At 38.8% G+C, this 13,956-nt stretch overlaps 2 protein-coding genes across 2 annotated transcripts in view; both read right to left on the minus strand.

The window, feature by feature from the left end:
- The window catches only part of LOC149654378 (FMRFamide receptor-like), a 44,569-nt gene extending 32,891 nt beyond the window's left edge, over window positions 1–11,678 (minus strand). The window contains exon 1 of the mRNA XM_089845840.1: window positions 11,661–11,678. The gene's annotated coding sequence lies outside the window, so the exon portion shown is untranslated. The remainder of the gene's footprint in view (window positions 1–11,660) is intronic.
- A 120-nt stretch (window positions 11,679–11,798) lies between these two features.
- On the minus strand, window positions 11,799–13,904 carry LOC149654379 (UPAR/Ly6 domain-containing protein crok-like). The gene is made up of 3 exons (XM_089845894.1): window positions 13,693–13,904; window positions 12,676–12,846; window positions 11,799–12,573 (listed from the first exon to the last, which is right to left on the minus strand). Exons 1-3 carry the CDS (start codon window positions 13,754–13,756, stop codon window positions 12,308–12,310), a joined length of 501 nt encoding a protein of 166 aa, XP_089702020.1. The 5' UTR covers window positions 13,757–13,904; the 3' UTR covers window positions 11,799–12,307.
- Window positions 13,905–13,956: the final 52 nt, after the last annotated feature.

Here is a 13,956-nt window from a genome sequence, read left to right on the forward strand (position 1 = left end):
CTCATAGACCACCCAGTATAGAGCCCCTCCCTCCAACACGTATTGACGAAAAGTTTAAATTATCTTATTGGCTCACTTAAACTACATTTTGATGACGTTACTGACGGGGACGGCATTAAATACGTAATTCCTTTTTACCTCTGTCGCTATGACGCCCCGCCTCTTCATTCATATGTGGAAGGTGGTCCTGGACCTTGACGCGCGCCCACATTATACTCTGTTCTCCATTCCTACTTCTAAAATTAAATCTATCCCTGACTGTACAGACTTTGAAAGACGTGAGACGGGGCTTCAAAGTTACTGAGTCCTGCACCAAAGTCCTTAGGGTTTCAACTAGGGATGGTTTGAAACTGAAAGAGACGGGTCTCTATAGTGAGAACGCGGCTTTACCAACCGCTCTTCCACATATCATACGTAATCTCTTTAGGCTAAAAAAAAATATAATATCTTTATAGCTGTATAATAAATTCCACTTAATTTTCTTATTTAACGTTAATTATTACGCTTAAAATTAACTATTATTAAGTACGCAAATAAAATGAAAACGAATTGAAGCGGAAATAAATAGAGTGGCAATGTTACTTTGATTTCCTGACATTTTGTCATCGGCAATTTGACGAATCAAATGATTTTTAAAATTGCCTCAATTTTCGAATATGTACTTCTCAAGGGACTTTGGGTTTATTTTCTTTCGGTTGGACACCACGCCTCTTTTCCAATATATTGGAGCCATTCGCGAAAAATCACTACAATTTCTTGTGCCCAATTCCCAAAAGGACCCGCGCTTCCTTCTATTCAGCCAGCCACAGGCCCACATCAAATGGATTCTTTCCCGCCAAAAAAAGCCGATGTTATTATGGTGGACCAATAGTGCAACGCAACAAATCAGGCGCTAAAGGGAGTCCAATTCCCTTTCCTTCCCAAGGAGTAGACAGAACCATTACCGGACATGTCATCGGACCGCCATTTTTAAAAGATGGAGGACGAGGGCATGTTCAATCAATAGCAACATGGCCGATTGATCAAGCAGGATAGAGCTGACGACTTCCAATATAATCGCCAAAAACCAAGGTAGGGGATAGGAGGGTGTGACGTCACGAGAATGTTCGTGATAGCAGACTATACTAAACATTTGAATATAGAAATGTACTGTTCGACAACTTCCCATTTGTAAGTAAAGGTTTAATTTGGTTACATTTCTGTATATGGGTGACAGCCATCTCATTCAACGGATTGTAGTCAAATCTTTAGTTAGTGTGTAGCTACTACTTAGAACTTAATTAAATTAACGTCCCTGCAAATTAACACTAAGGTGTGGTGTTCAACTTCTAACAATTGGGGGTTTATTAGCGTTATGTCACTTGATCCCAGTATAGTCATTACTTAAGTTCTGAGGTGTGTATTGTGTTAGCATGCATCTTCTAGTTGATTAGGTTTAAGGACATAATCCGTCTTTCGTATATACGCCTAATATAAAGTTCACTAGCGTCTTAGACAGCGCGTGCTAACTACTAAGTCGTATGATCTAAACCCCTTATAAGTCAAGAGTATAGGCATAGGCCTACATTTTGAATAATAGAGCTAGGAAAAAAATCACTTCCGGCTGAATGTCCCTTACTTCCGATCTCCCTTCCTTCCCCGGTCAGCGTAAGATTAGCGCTAAACGAAAGGATATAAACTTGTATTCAAGTGATTAACGATTAAGGACCGCTTTGAATAACCAAAAACAACACAGATGTAATAACGAGGATGGTAATAAATGTTAGACAGACTTCAATCGTACAAACGGACTTGACCCGATTTAAAGATTCGATTATAATAACTTCTGCACTGGTTTCTGGTCTACCCTAGTCTATAGCCAACCCACGTATCTATTTGGTATCTTGGCTAAGCGCTTTCCGTGTGTTTAAGATGGTGGTTCGGCAGCGAGCTATCCCTTCCAGCGGTCGATGGAACAACGGAGTTCTTGGTTGGTTCCAGCGGCTTGCCTTATTCCAAGTTCTATACCCACCTCATCAAAGACTATAATGGAAGAGCTAGAAGGAGCTAGGGTGAGAGGGACCAAGACACCGAGAGACTATATACTATAGTGGGAGGGGACCGAGAACGTATGGATGGGACACAGACACTGCGGGGACCCCTATTTTATCAAAAGGTGACTGCATCCAGCCAAAAGATGAAAGAATCGTAGACCAAGAGGAGAACGATTTATAAAGAGTATCAAACTCAAATAGTACCGTCGCATGCACTAGCTGCAGCTTTTTCCACATCCCAAATTTTGTCAAAGTTTTCCAAAGGCACCAGACAGAATGGGGTCAAAATAGTTCAATTCAATAAAGCCAAAGGCTAGGCGGACTTAGATATAGTAGATCCAAATATGGATGGTATAGAGTTCTAAAACGTGGACATACCCGACCCGAGGAAGATCATAGATTTTCTCACGAAAAAAATAACAAACCGAGGTTTTAAAATATAGCGGTCGCATTTTAGGGTCAAATCATAAGCCTATTAAATACCTAGGTCCCTTACATAAGTATACGACTAACATTGACAAGTAATTGTTCTTAGCCAATATGATTGTTCAGTTAAGCAATAGATAATTGGCCATACGATTTTGAAATCAATTTAAGCAATGATTTAAATTGAATCGTCAAAATGTTCGGTGGTGACAGGACTCGAAGGCGCCACCCAAGTAGAAAATTGATCCATTAAGATCATCGCGTATATAATTTTCCTTAAATTGGGGTTAGATGATTGACTTGACTGACTATTTATATCCATTATGTTTATTAAAAAAAAAACGTCAATCTTATCTTATTGACCTACGTTTTATAATTTAAAATTAAGGGTCAGAAAATTCTCCCACGTTACTAAATACTTCGGACCCCAAAAAATCGACCAGAGCTCCGGTAATTAATTTTTGAAAAAAGAAAACCATTTCATTTTTTGCATGTGAGGTAAATTTCTTTCACGATACAGGCTAGGCGCTAGCCCTAATTACATTCTAGCCAACGATACTAGGGGGAGCTGGTACCAAAATCAATCTGATGGCAAGATTAGACTTAATCCGTTTAAAATTGGCGCGAATGTGTATTAGAAGAATAAAAAAAAATGTGAAAGTGTTTTTGGTGAAGCTATAAATAGACAAAATTGTTGCTCCGTTGGGTTTGGAAGAAGGCTCGCGTACAGTTGGTGGTGGTATCTAGCGCGGTTTGAGGGGTGATAAGAAGCGGGGTATTGTTCCACGCTTACAATTTGTGGCCGCGTAACGCCTCTGGATCCGTGCCTGTAATTAATTCAATTAAGAAAAGCTCCGGAGCTAGAGCGAGCTAGATAGATAACTATAGATACCCGCACGCCCTAATTATTCTTTTGTTAAACGAGAATCGCGTGAATGCCGCGCGTTTAAGTCAGCTGTCAGTGTACGTTAATCGAGTCGTCACCAGAATGAAAATTAACACATCTCCACGGGAAATAATTCAAGAGTAAGCTAGGTTTGGTAAAACCGTACGATACTTTTTTAAACATAGTACTTAGTTAGTGGTCGCGTATAATGTTAACTACCCATAGATGGAATTGTAGTCAAAGGTAAATAGGTGATACCACTTCTCTAGTACAAAGTGTTCCAAAAATGGATTGATGGATGGTCGTATGACGCAAGAACAGTGGGACGGTTCTAGGGTGGTTTTGAGTCTAAAATGTTCTATACTTCTATGAAATTTTGTCCCCCTCCCCCATAAGGGACACCCCCTAAACCAGTTGTGATCATTGGAGTGTTTTATGGATGACCCCTTCAGTTTCTTACTTTCTTTTAAGGGGTTATCCCTAAAATCATAACTGTTGCATAAGTTTGTCACTGGTTACAAACTGGAGCTTGTCATTTATGAAGTGACTGAGGTAGGTCATAGATTCGAGGTAAAACGACGCCTGGTGACTGGGGCGCTGTCAAAGGCTTAGTACAGTCTAAATAAGAAGATGGAAGTCCTGCAAAATTAACCACCGAGTGTAGTACTTAAATTCTCGCTTGTGGTTCTACTGTTCTCGTACTAGATCGAGCTGTCTCTTGGATTACGATGCATATGAAGTGTCATACTTATGGAAGGAACATATCTTATTAACTTATGCTAAAATGCATTAATCATAACTTGCGTTGTAGAAAAATGTCATACAACATTTCAACTCAAAATGTTCCATTAAATTCATGCAATTCACTTCGACCATACCGCACCCTTCTTTGGAACAACCCTGTATACTCGGTTTTACCGCCCTTTAACGGCCGCTACGTTTAAATGGAAATTATTTTATTTCTACACGGAAGAAATATGTCCCCTCTAGAATATATACATAATGATTTATAGATTTTTATCCAAGTCGTTTTCTTTTCGTCGAAGTGGGTGGAAACTACATCATTCAGTAATAAAACGAGTGTACGCGCCTGGCCCTTGACCTTTGAAAGGAAATAGCGCCGCCGCTCAAATTATTTGCGGAACATAAAAGGTTTGGTTGGTTCCAAAAGGAAAGGACCCCAACAGAAAGAAGTATTTATCTCTAAAAATATCTTCGAATATCAGGACGGATCGGAAAAATATATATTGAATGATCGTTCTCACCAATATCTTCAGAAAAATTGTAAACACGATATTAAATTGCCGTAAAATTATAATAAGTTGTCGCCAGTAATACTTTACAGCGTTCGGAGGAAATTTTTATATTGAAACTTTATTTCCTCAACAAATGGTGCCAACATCCCTTAACAAATGGTGCCAATATCCCTTAACAAATGGTGCCAATATCCCTTAACAAATGGTGCCAATATCCCTTAACAAATCAGGGCGTGCCAACTACGAGGGCAGCGGGGGCGAAGGCCCCCGCTCAAATTTTCGACTCTATGGGACTTTAACATTAGGCAGCCATTTTGCCCCCGCTCCAGTAGAAAATTTTGGCTCATGTTGGCACGCCCCTGAATTTACAAATAGTGCCAATAACCCTTAACAAATGGTGCCAATATCCCTGTCCATTTGAAGCCCACTTCATCACACCTGGCCCATATTTAGCATCGCTCGAAGTCGAAGCATGGTTTGATATGTCCAACGAAATATCTGACATATCCCCGACTTTTTAGGAAATTAATTTGAAACCCTGACTTATCCAGGTTCCGTACAAACCCTGCTTAAACCCTGATGTTTCTCAGTAATAATATTGTAGAAAATCAGAACGGTCGTTGGCGCCAAACTTGGCGAAAACATTTTTAAAACTGAAACTTGGCGTATGGTAAAGATCATAATAATCTTTATGGGCAAGTACACTTAAGATATTAAAGTATTTACTAGCCACCACGCACGTACGCCTACCTAATTCCTAGAAGCTCGGGGTCAAAGGTTAGGTTAGACCTGAGCTATAATAATATTGATATATATAGTCAAGGTATTTTGAGGCAAAGAAACAAAGGAATTATTTGGAATCCCGTCAAAGAACAGAATTTATGCTGATATGAAAATATAGACAAGAAGGTAAGAAAATACACGAAAAGCTTCTTTCGACGAACATCAATTTCCATAAAAAAGTAACTTCCGAAAAAATTCTTTGAGAAATCTTTCAAAAAATGATTGACGGACGGACAAAGTAACAAATCTCATTTACATTTTAAGCATTTTATACTGCCATCTTGAAGCAACCTCGATGGGCCAGTTAGTAATGTATAAGAAGCCTTAGAATCTACAGTGTAACTGCGCATGAGCAGTATATGGCAGCAAATATTAATGTTATCCAAACTTTTTAGAATAAATATAATAGAATATTATGATTGGCTCATTTTCAGTTATTTTAACGTGTACCGATGTTTTGCTTATCGGCATAATCGAATTACAAAGGCCTCTTCAGACGATACCAGCATTGTTGAAGTTTTGACTCAACTAGAATCAAAATACGAACTCTTTCGTTGCAAAGCGAGCTCCTTCAAACTTCTAACCTAACCTGAGTAACTCGCTTGACTGAAAAATGCTAAAGTTGTATCGTCTGAAGAGACCTTGAGTCTATCTTATATAAATTCAGTCCGGGGAATTCGAAACCAACTCGCGCTAATAGAATGAAGTAATGCAATATTCAAAAATGTACGTATTATGGCCAGGGTCACCTTAAGGCTAAGGAAAAAAAAGAATAATAATAAAAAACAAGTCAGAATCTACATACCGAAAGAAGTTGGACTATATAAGCTTATAACATACACCTTTCCCATAAGTAAACTCACGTAAAAATTATTTACTACATGATTAAACTGAGAAGATAGTCCAACATTAATTGCATCGCTTAACCTTACACTTTAATACTATTACAATTTGGCAGTCCCTTCTCCGACGTACAGAGTCTGAGTAATTTTAAGCTTAGCTCCGCCCCTTTCGCCATGATGCTGGCTGGTATCCTAGCACAATTCGCGCTAATTCATACCCCCATCTAGTACGCGTCTTTACAATATAGCTCGAGTTTTACTAAAAGTTGCGTGACATATTCGTTAATGCTAAGCCTGTTATATACGCATTCTAACTTATAGTGGGCATTATTTTATAACCTTATGTCAGGTACCGTGAAACCACGCTTTTCTCCTCTCTCTTTCTATATATATCTATATATACACATACATATCTTTAAAATGGAAATGGAATTTTTCTTTCTTGTTCGTGGGAACCTCCATTCCATATTTGTTTTGGGCGAAGCTACCAAGTTTTCTAAAAGAACGAACCCTTGGCCTCTCTGTACCTTCCACCATAGACCATTACATTGAAATTCCAAAGGAGAAGCAAGTACCACAAGGGCGGTGGAGGGGCTGCCTTATTGGGTTATTTCCCTAGTGCCTAGAAGCACCTCTAGACGGTGCGCGAGTTGTCTAGCCTCGGTAGAGTCGGTACTTGCCTCTTGACGCGAGAGAAATAAACAAAGATGGCTGCTCCCAGCCCCTGTGGGCTTGTTTTACCGCAAATAATTCTTGGAATAGTCTATCCAAAATTTTTTCATTTTCTACTCTAACCATAGTTTTTTTTTCTCAACCGAAATTCGACCCTATCCAGTATAGGAACGTTACTTATGATAATAACATATCACATATGGCTGGGCCATGCAGCTAACCCTAACCCATGGATCCCTATATTAAACAATGAATAGCTTCATTTCTCACACGAATATCTATTTAATTCCAACGTAAACGAAAATGGGGGAAGAATTTGAAGAAATTCCTGAAGAATTCCTTGTCAGGAATTTCGTTGAAAACGTTCTAAGAAACGGTACATACAGTTCTTTATGTTTTTCGAAGTCAAGTTTTTGGGAAAAAGGGGTGAAATTTCATTCTTCTATTCAGTTTTACATTTCCTCTGGAGGATACCCAAGGAACTAAAGGAACGCTCTCTACAATCTTAAACGTAAAGTCCAACTCTCACGAAATGGAATTTCGAATTTACATCAAAATAAAAAAATGCATTTTTATATTAGGCGGGGAGGTTGCTTCTAGAGAAAACGTACCATACGCGTCATCCGCGACGTTTAGCATCACGTGACGTTCCTCTCCCGCTAATCACGACGGCGCGACACTACCACGTGACGTACGTGGATAATTCAGTGACGTTTCGCCTATATTCGAATAGGCCTATGGCAATCAAGCCACAACTAAGCGTATCACCTATTGCAAGCGTTTGGGTAGTACCCTGATTGGATGCCTAATACCATCTGACGTGTTAGTCCAATAGCGGGGCTCCCCAGTGAGTGCTTGGCGGGTAAGCCTAACGCGTAGTGCCATCCATGACGGAAACTTAATTGTACTCGTATCTCCTTTAATATTGAAGATAGAAACATGGTTCCAATTGATAATATTCATTATTTAATACGCCCTTTCGATTAAAAAAGAAAACCAATTTAATCTAGCTTGAAGTATCCCTTTAAATGCCTTAGATATGACTTGAAACAAAAGGACTTCTGATAACTATGAAGGACTACCTAAGGTCTTCGTGTCCACATGCCCAATACTAACTTAACCTCTATATGAAGCAGACGATCATACTGAAAAGGATCTATTGAATGGTACAACTTAAACTTCCCATTTTCATTACAAAGAAGCCTTCCCTTTAAAAACAGTAAATTGGAAGAGTTGGAAGCAATTTATAAGAGGGTGTCTAAATTTATTAACAAATTTTTTTTTATTTTCTTTAGATCTTTGGGGGCAAGGGGCGTGGGGTGCTGCTCATCCAATAAAATGTATGCGGTGTAATAAATTGGTTCAGCACACTTTTATTCCTTTTTAATAAATTGGGGGGGGGGGGTTGGAGTACCAAGGTTTAGGGAGAAAGAAGACCCCGCAAAGTTTTTAAGGGGGTCTTGTTGGAGCGGATAATAAAATACCTTTAGAGGTTAAATTTAAGTATTAGAAACCGCGGAATACTCAAGACTCGGTTTAGGAATACAGGGTGTAGATAAAGGGAGGGTGATAGACCAGAAGTAAAGACGTGGGAAGTAAATATTCAGTCGAAAATGTTCTATACTTCTATGACATGTTGCTACTCCAAGGGACACAAGTTATGAACATTGGAGACTGATTGCACATAAAACCGTCCCACTGTCCTATCACCCTCCCTTTAAGGAACACCTTGTAAATCCCTTTAGAGGTTAAATTTAAGTATTAGAAACCATTGAGAACTTGGTCGGTTTAATATAGGTCCCCCTATTCTATTTTTGGGTTCATTTTTAGCCCCAAAAACAATTTCATTTTATGGGATATCGACTTTGCAATTTGAGACATTTCATTATATAGTTTCAGGCGCACTTGACCGTGCCTGATGTATCTGGAAAAAAGGGTCACAGTACTAGGCCTAGCTAGCGTCAGTGCAAGCGACCTTATACTTGCGTAAATTGGTAATTCGCTTTGTACCACATTATTTAGGTCTGAACTGAGCCTTGTGGTAGTTTGGTAATCCGGTGAAAGGGTATGCACGATACAATGGTATAAAAAGAATTTGAGAGATTTTAAAGTCGAAATGCTAATATAGATTGTCTTTAAGAATACATGAAAGATGGAAGCTATTTTTAGATCATCTGAATTGTTTAGCCGTACACGTTGCATTTGTTCTTTAAATTTAAACGAGATAGCGAGGAGTGGCATGCACTCTAGCGGATCGAAAAGATATCAACTTTCTTTTTCGTTTTATTTCTCTTTTGGGACCAGGAAGATTTATATTTTCTAATCGGAGAAGAGGGCCATATCAAATTTCTATCGCCAGTAAAGCGCATACAACCAATATTTTGATCGGAGAAACGAAACCGAAACGACATCCAATTTCCCAATCCCATTTTAATTGCACTGACATAGAAACATCTCAAAGACAAAAGAATTAGGCCTATATCTTCGCTGGAATGCATACAGTTAATAAGAATCATTGTGTAACCAGCCATTTTCTCAATGTATTTAGGCGGATATTGTGGGAAGAGCTAGACTTATCATAATGTATGACGAACATTACTTGGCGAATAAGTTACCTCGCAGCGGCTTGCACCTTTCGCGCGCCTAGGATTTTGCGTCGCTACCAACCAATTGAATCTCAGTTAAAAAGTCTGACGTCAGAATTATGATGGTTAAGCCCGGACCACAAAACTTGCATATAAATTAACATGGGAACAAAGATTCCAATTAGCTGTATGAATTCCCAATCTTTCGCTATACGCCAAGCCAAACCCAGAATTTTTAGAAAACTGATTAAAATTTAGTTTCACATTCAAATATGAATATAAAACCCCGATTTTTTTCCTTCAAATATCCGAGATTTCTTGGTAATTTCGAGTTGTAATTGAAAGCTATCCGTGTCCAGAGCTATAGCGCCTTTTAACCTTTGCAGTCCCACTTAGAAAGAACTAGTGTATGAATCAATAACGTACTAAAGGGGTTTCATCTATTTTTTCTTTGGCCCTAGTAAGAGATTTAACAGCTTCATTTATGACTAGAGGCATAAGTTAATAAGTAACACCTCCATTAGATGTCAGAAACGTAACTTGAAATGGCCCGTCGCGAACTCGCCTCTGCGAAAGGCGGAGGAGCCAGACGTCACATGATCTCCTTTAAGCGGCGAACAACGGAACGGAGGGATAAGAAATTTCTCTCTGATGTTCTGATTGCGCATGTGTAAGACCGGTTTGGGGGATGGGGGTGACGGAGAATTTGAATTCCCCGAGTCTGGGTCTTGATGCGCTCGCTGTTGGGACTATTTTTGTTACTAACTTGGCGGGAACTTTCATAATAAACTTATGATTTGAGCCGAGAATTTTCGGCGGCGTCCCGTTATCTGTTTCGCCAAATAAGTCCTTCTTAACGCGTAGCTCTATATACTTTTCCCTAGAAATTAATTGGATTTCTGGAGTCTACGCTCGTTCAACGCATCAGCAGCTTGGCGCCTAAGTATTAAGCTAAGGTTCGTACTAGTTATCATAGGGTGCCGACCCCACGAAAGTACGAAACCGAAAATGACATACAGTATGAAAGATGGATTTGTTTTTTCTCAAAAAAGAAGAAAAAAGGCCCGAATTAAAGAAAAGATGAGCAGAATTTCCAATTACATTTGTAATAAGTGTTTAATCCACTTTAAAGGGATGGTGAAATGCACCCAAAATAAATACGTTTTCCCAAATGAGAAAATCAATAATACTTTAGCACCGCATCATCTAAACTTATTAAAAATACTTTTACATCAGTCGATAAATATGACTAATGACCTTTTAATATCGAGCGCACATATTTAATTCTAGAAGACCATCATTTGAAATGATAATTACTTTTACCCTGATTGTTTTAACCCCAAGTACTTTGTATCAAAGGGAGGAATAGGGCTATAATATAGTCGAAGGACTTCGTCGTATAGAACCAGAGTTAAAACGAGTCTTGTTAATAAGCCCATTTTAATCCTATGGAGAGGACGTCTATCAAGATTTTTGCTTAATTACTCAGGCGCTGATTGTCGTAACCCCAAGTAGTAGGTATCGTTGGAAAGGGGAGAAATAGGACTTTAATATGCTCGAAGGACGTCCCTGTATCTTTTATAGAACCAGAGTTAAAAAGTGTAGTGTAAAAAAGCCCATTTTAATCCTATGGAGAGGACGTTTATGAACATTTATCTTAATTACTCAGGCCCTGATTGTAATTGTAACCCGAAGTATTGTGTATCGTTGGAATTGGGAGAAATAGGACTTTAATATACTCAAAGAACTTCCCAGAGTGACCATTGAAAATTGTAAATTCATTTAAATGAAACATATCCTTGAAACATAGGAAAATACAGGAAGAATTTCTTTAAAAGAAACTTATAATATATTCATATTTTAGGCCTTTCCGTTTAATTCATTTACTTCGGTCGTTCAACTTCTAAAAGTTTAAGAAAAATAGTTCACCGTCGACGACGGAATGTTATTGGAAAAATTCTCAGGCCGCCTAGATGGTCGGGTAGGCGACGTGGAGGTTGCCCGGCGACCAAGAAAGTAGTTCCGGACTTTCCCAACACTTTCTACCCAGTTTCTAACCATTCGGTATATTTAATATAATTCTACTCGAGGACCCACCCAACCCCTCTTGGCCCCCCTCCCACCGGATCCACCCCCCTTGGCCCCCCCCCCAAAAAAAAACACTAGAGTAGACTTACCACGTAACCTTCGGAGAGATGAGATTTCATTTTCAAGCGTTCCCTTAAAGGGATACTAAAACGTTCAGATATTACCGTTCCTGTATAAGATTTAAAATTTAGAAATTAATAATAATTAAGAGTTAATCAATTTTAACATTATTTTTTTTTAAATAGAAAAATTTAATTTAAGTATCTATATAAAAAACAATTAAACAATTTAAAAAACAATGGAATGTGAAATTTTATAACAAGAAAAAAAAAACATTTTTCTTGATTATATAAAAATACGTAAATATCTTTTTAACCGGTTTAAGTGCAATTGTTTTATTTAAACCCGTCATATGATGAGATTTCTCGTATGTTCAAACTAGTCATATGACGAGATTTATTTCTTTTTGTTTAACTCGTCATACGTGATGAGATTTCTTGTTTAATGTTTATGGTTATTATATATGATGAGATTCCTTCAGTTTTGGACGGATTATTTGGCAACCATATTGTCATTTTTTTTTTTAATTACAAAGTAATTAACGCGCGCGTAATTACTCACGTAGTTCAGTCCCCCGCGCGCATTTATTAAATTGCCAAATGTTTGTTTATATTAAAAACAGGTGTGATAATTACAGCCCCAAAATTACCAACAATTACCAAGTAATAACCAATAATTATCGGTTAATTAGTTTAATATTAGTTAATTTAATGGAGCAAATAGCGGCAATTAAAAAGGCAATAAGAGTAAAAGAAGAATCAACTGCATGTGCAGAATTGCAGCCATCTTTACTCTTGCAGGTGCAAGACTCCATGAAGACATTGTATGTGCCTGTTCGCATAAGACAGTAATTCTCCTCGAACCGTCCCTTCGCGTCGACCCGCCCCTCCCCTGGAACGCCAATGAAAGCGCAAGAACGAATGAACCGCCAATGGCCATTGACTACAACAACAACAACAAATGGGGGACCAAGGGTTAGCCCTAATGTCAAAGACAGACAGACAGACAACGCTAGAAAAGCATAAGACAGACAGACAGACAGACCTTTTTGTCTGGTTTTACGACACATGGTTGATTCGAGGCCTGGCCGATGCTGCAATGTTCTTATGCTACAATCTTGGATTGGCAGAGATGTGTTGTCAAAAGGGTCAGCGCATTTCGGATCTGCGTCCGACCGACATTCCCAGCATTTTATGGCCTCCACACCAGGAAATCCTGATGTACAAAGGATTTAGCATCCTTGTATTTTAGATAGGAAGTAGGACTAGCTTTTCCTAAAACCATTTCCCTCTATCTCTCATATAACCCGAGTTACAACACTCCAAAGTGGTGTGCTGATAAACTTCTGCTATAGAGTAATGTCAGTTCTACTATGCAAACGTCATACCATAGAGTAGTGTCGGTAGAGGGGGGGGGGGTAGACTGTGTATCCCTCCCTCTAGGTGTGCTTTTGTAAGAGGGGATACTGTACGCGCCTGGTAGGGGGGATGACACTTAGCTAAGACATAGGAGGGTATGGTTTGCATACGTGGCACTGACATCTAGCTCTAGCTCAGTGTCATCCCCCCTACCAGGCGCGTACAGTATCCCCTCTTACAAAAGCGCGCCTAGAGGGAGGGATAAACGGTCTACTCCCCTCTCTACCGACACTACTCTATTTTGCTTAATTACTCTTGCTCTGATTGTTGTAACCCCAATTACTTAGTATCGTTTAAAAGGGGAGAAATAGGGCTATATATAGAACCACAGTTCAAACCCCAACAATAATTAGACACTAATTGCTTTTATTACGTAATACATAGTTTACAGACTAGGATGATTCATACATTTTACACAGGGAAGTCAGGCTTCGGGTGTTACACAAGGAGGCCTGACTCACGCATGAACTCTAAGGTCAGGCCTCCTTGTGTAAATGGTATGAATCCTCCTATTCTGTAAACTATAGTTGCATAGCCCACCCAGTTTCTACCATAGATTTAGTAGGTTTCTACATAGGGATGGGGATACGCTACGGGCGCGGCCATATGACCAAGGCTTAGAAAAATAAAAAATTTAAATTACCGTTCAAGTAAAAAATTGTGATTAAAACTGTTGCTAGAAGACCAGTAAAGATTCTTGAAGACATACTGATGATTATGGACGAATATTACTTAGCTTTAACTTTATAATTAAAGTGATAATTAAATTAATTTAATTTACAAGCTTGGACATTCCACATGAAGCATTATTGTAAATGGAATTTGAAGTTTTGAACTTGAATAATTCAACGGAAATCAGTGTCGTCTGCTACATTTTAAGAAGCCCGCCTAGGAGTATTGAAAGTAC

The sequence above is a fragment of the Phalangium opilio genome, unplaced genomic scaffold (assembly GCF_054372755.1).
Source record: "Phalangium opilio isolate 3A_F unplaced genomic scaffold, DU_Popi_V2 ptg000079l_1, whole genome shotgun sequence".
In the NCBI taxonomy this organism is placed as follows: domain Eukaryota; kingdom Metazoa; phylum Arthropoda; class Arachnida; order Opiliones; family Phalangiidae; genus Phalangium; species Phalangium opilio.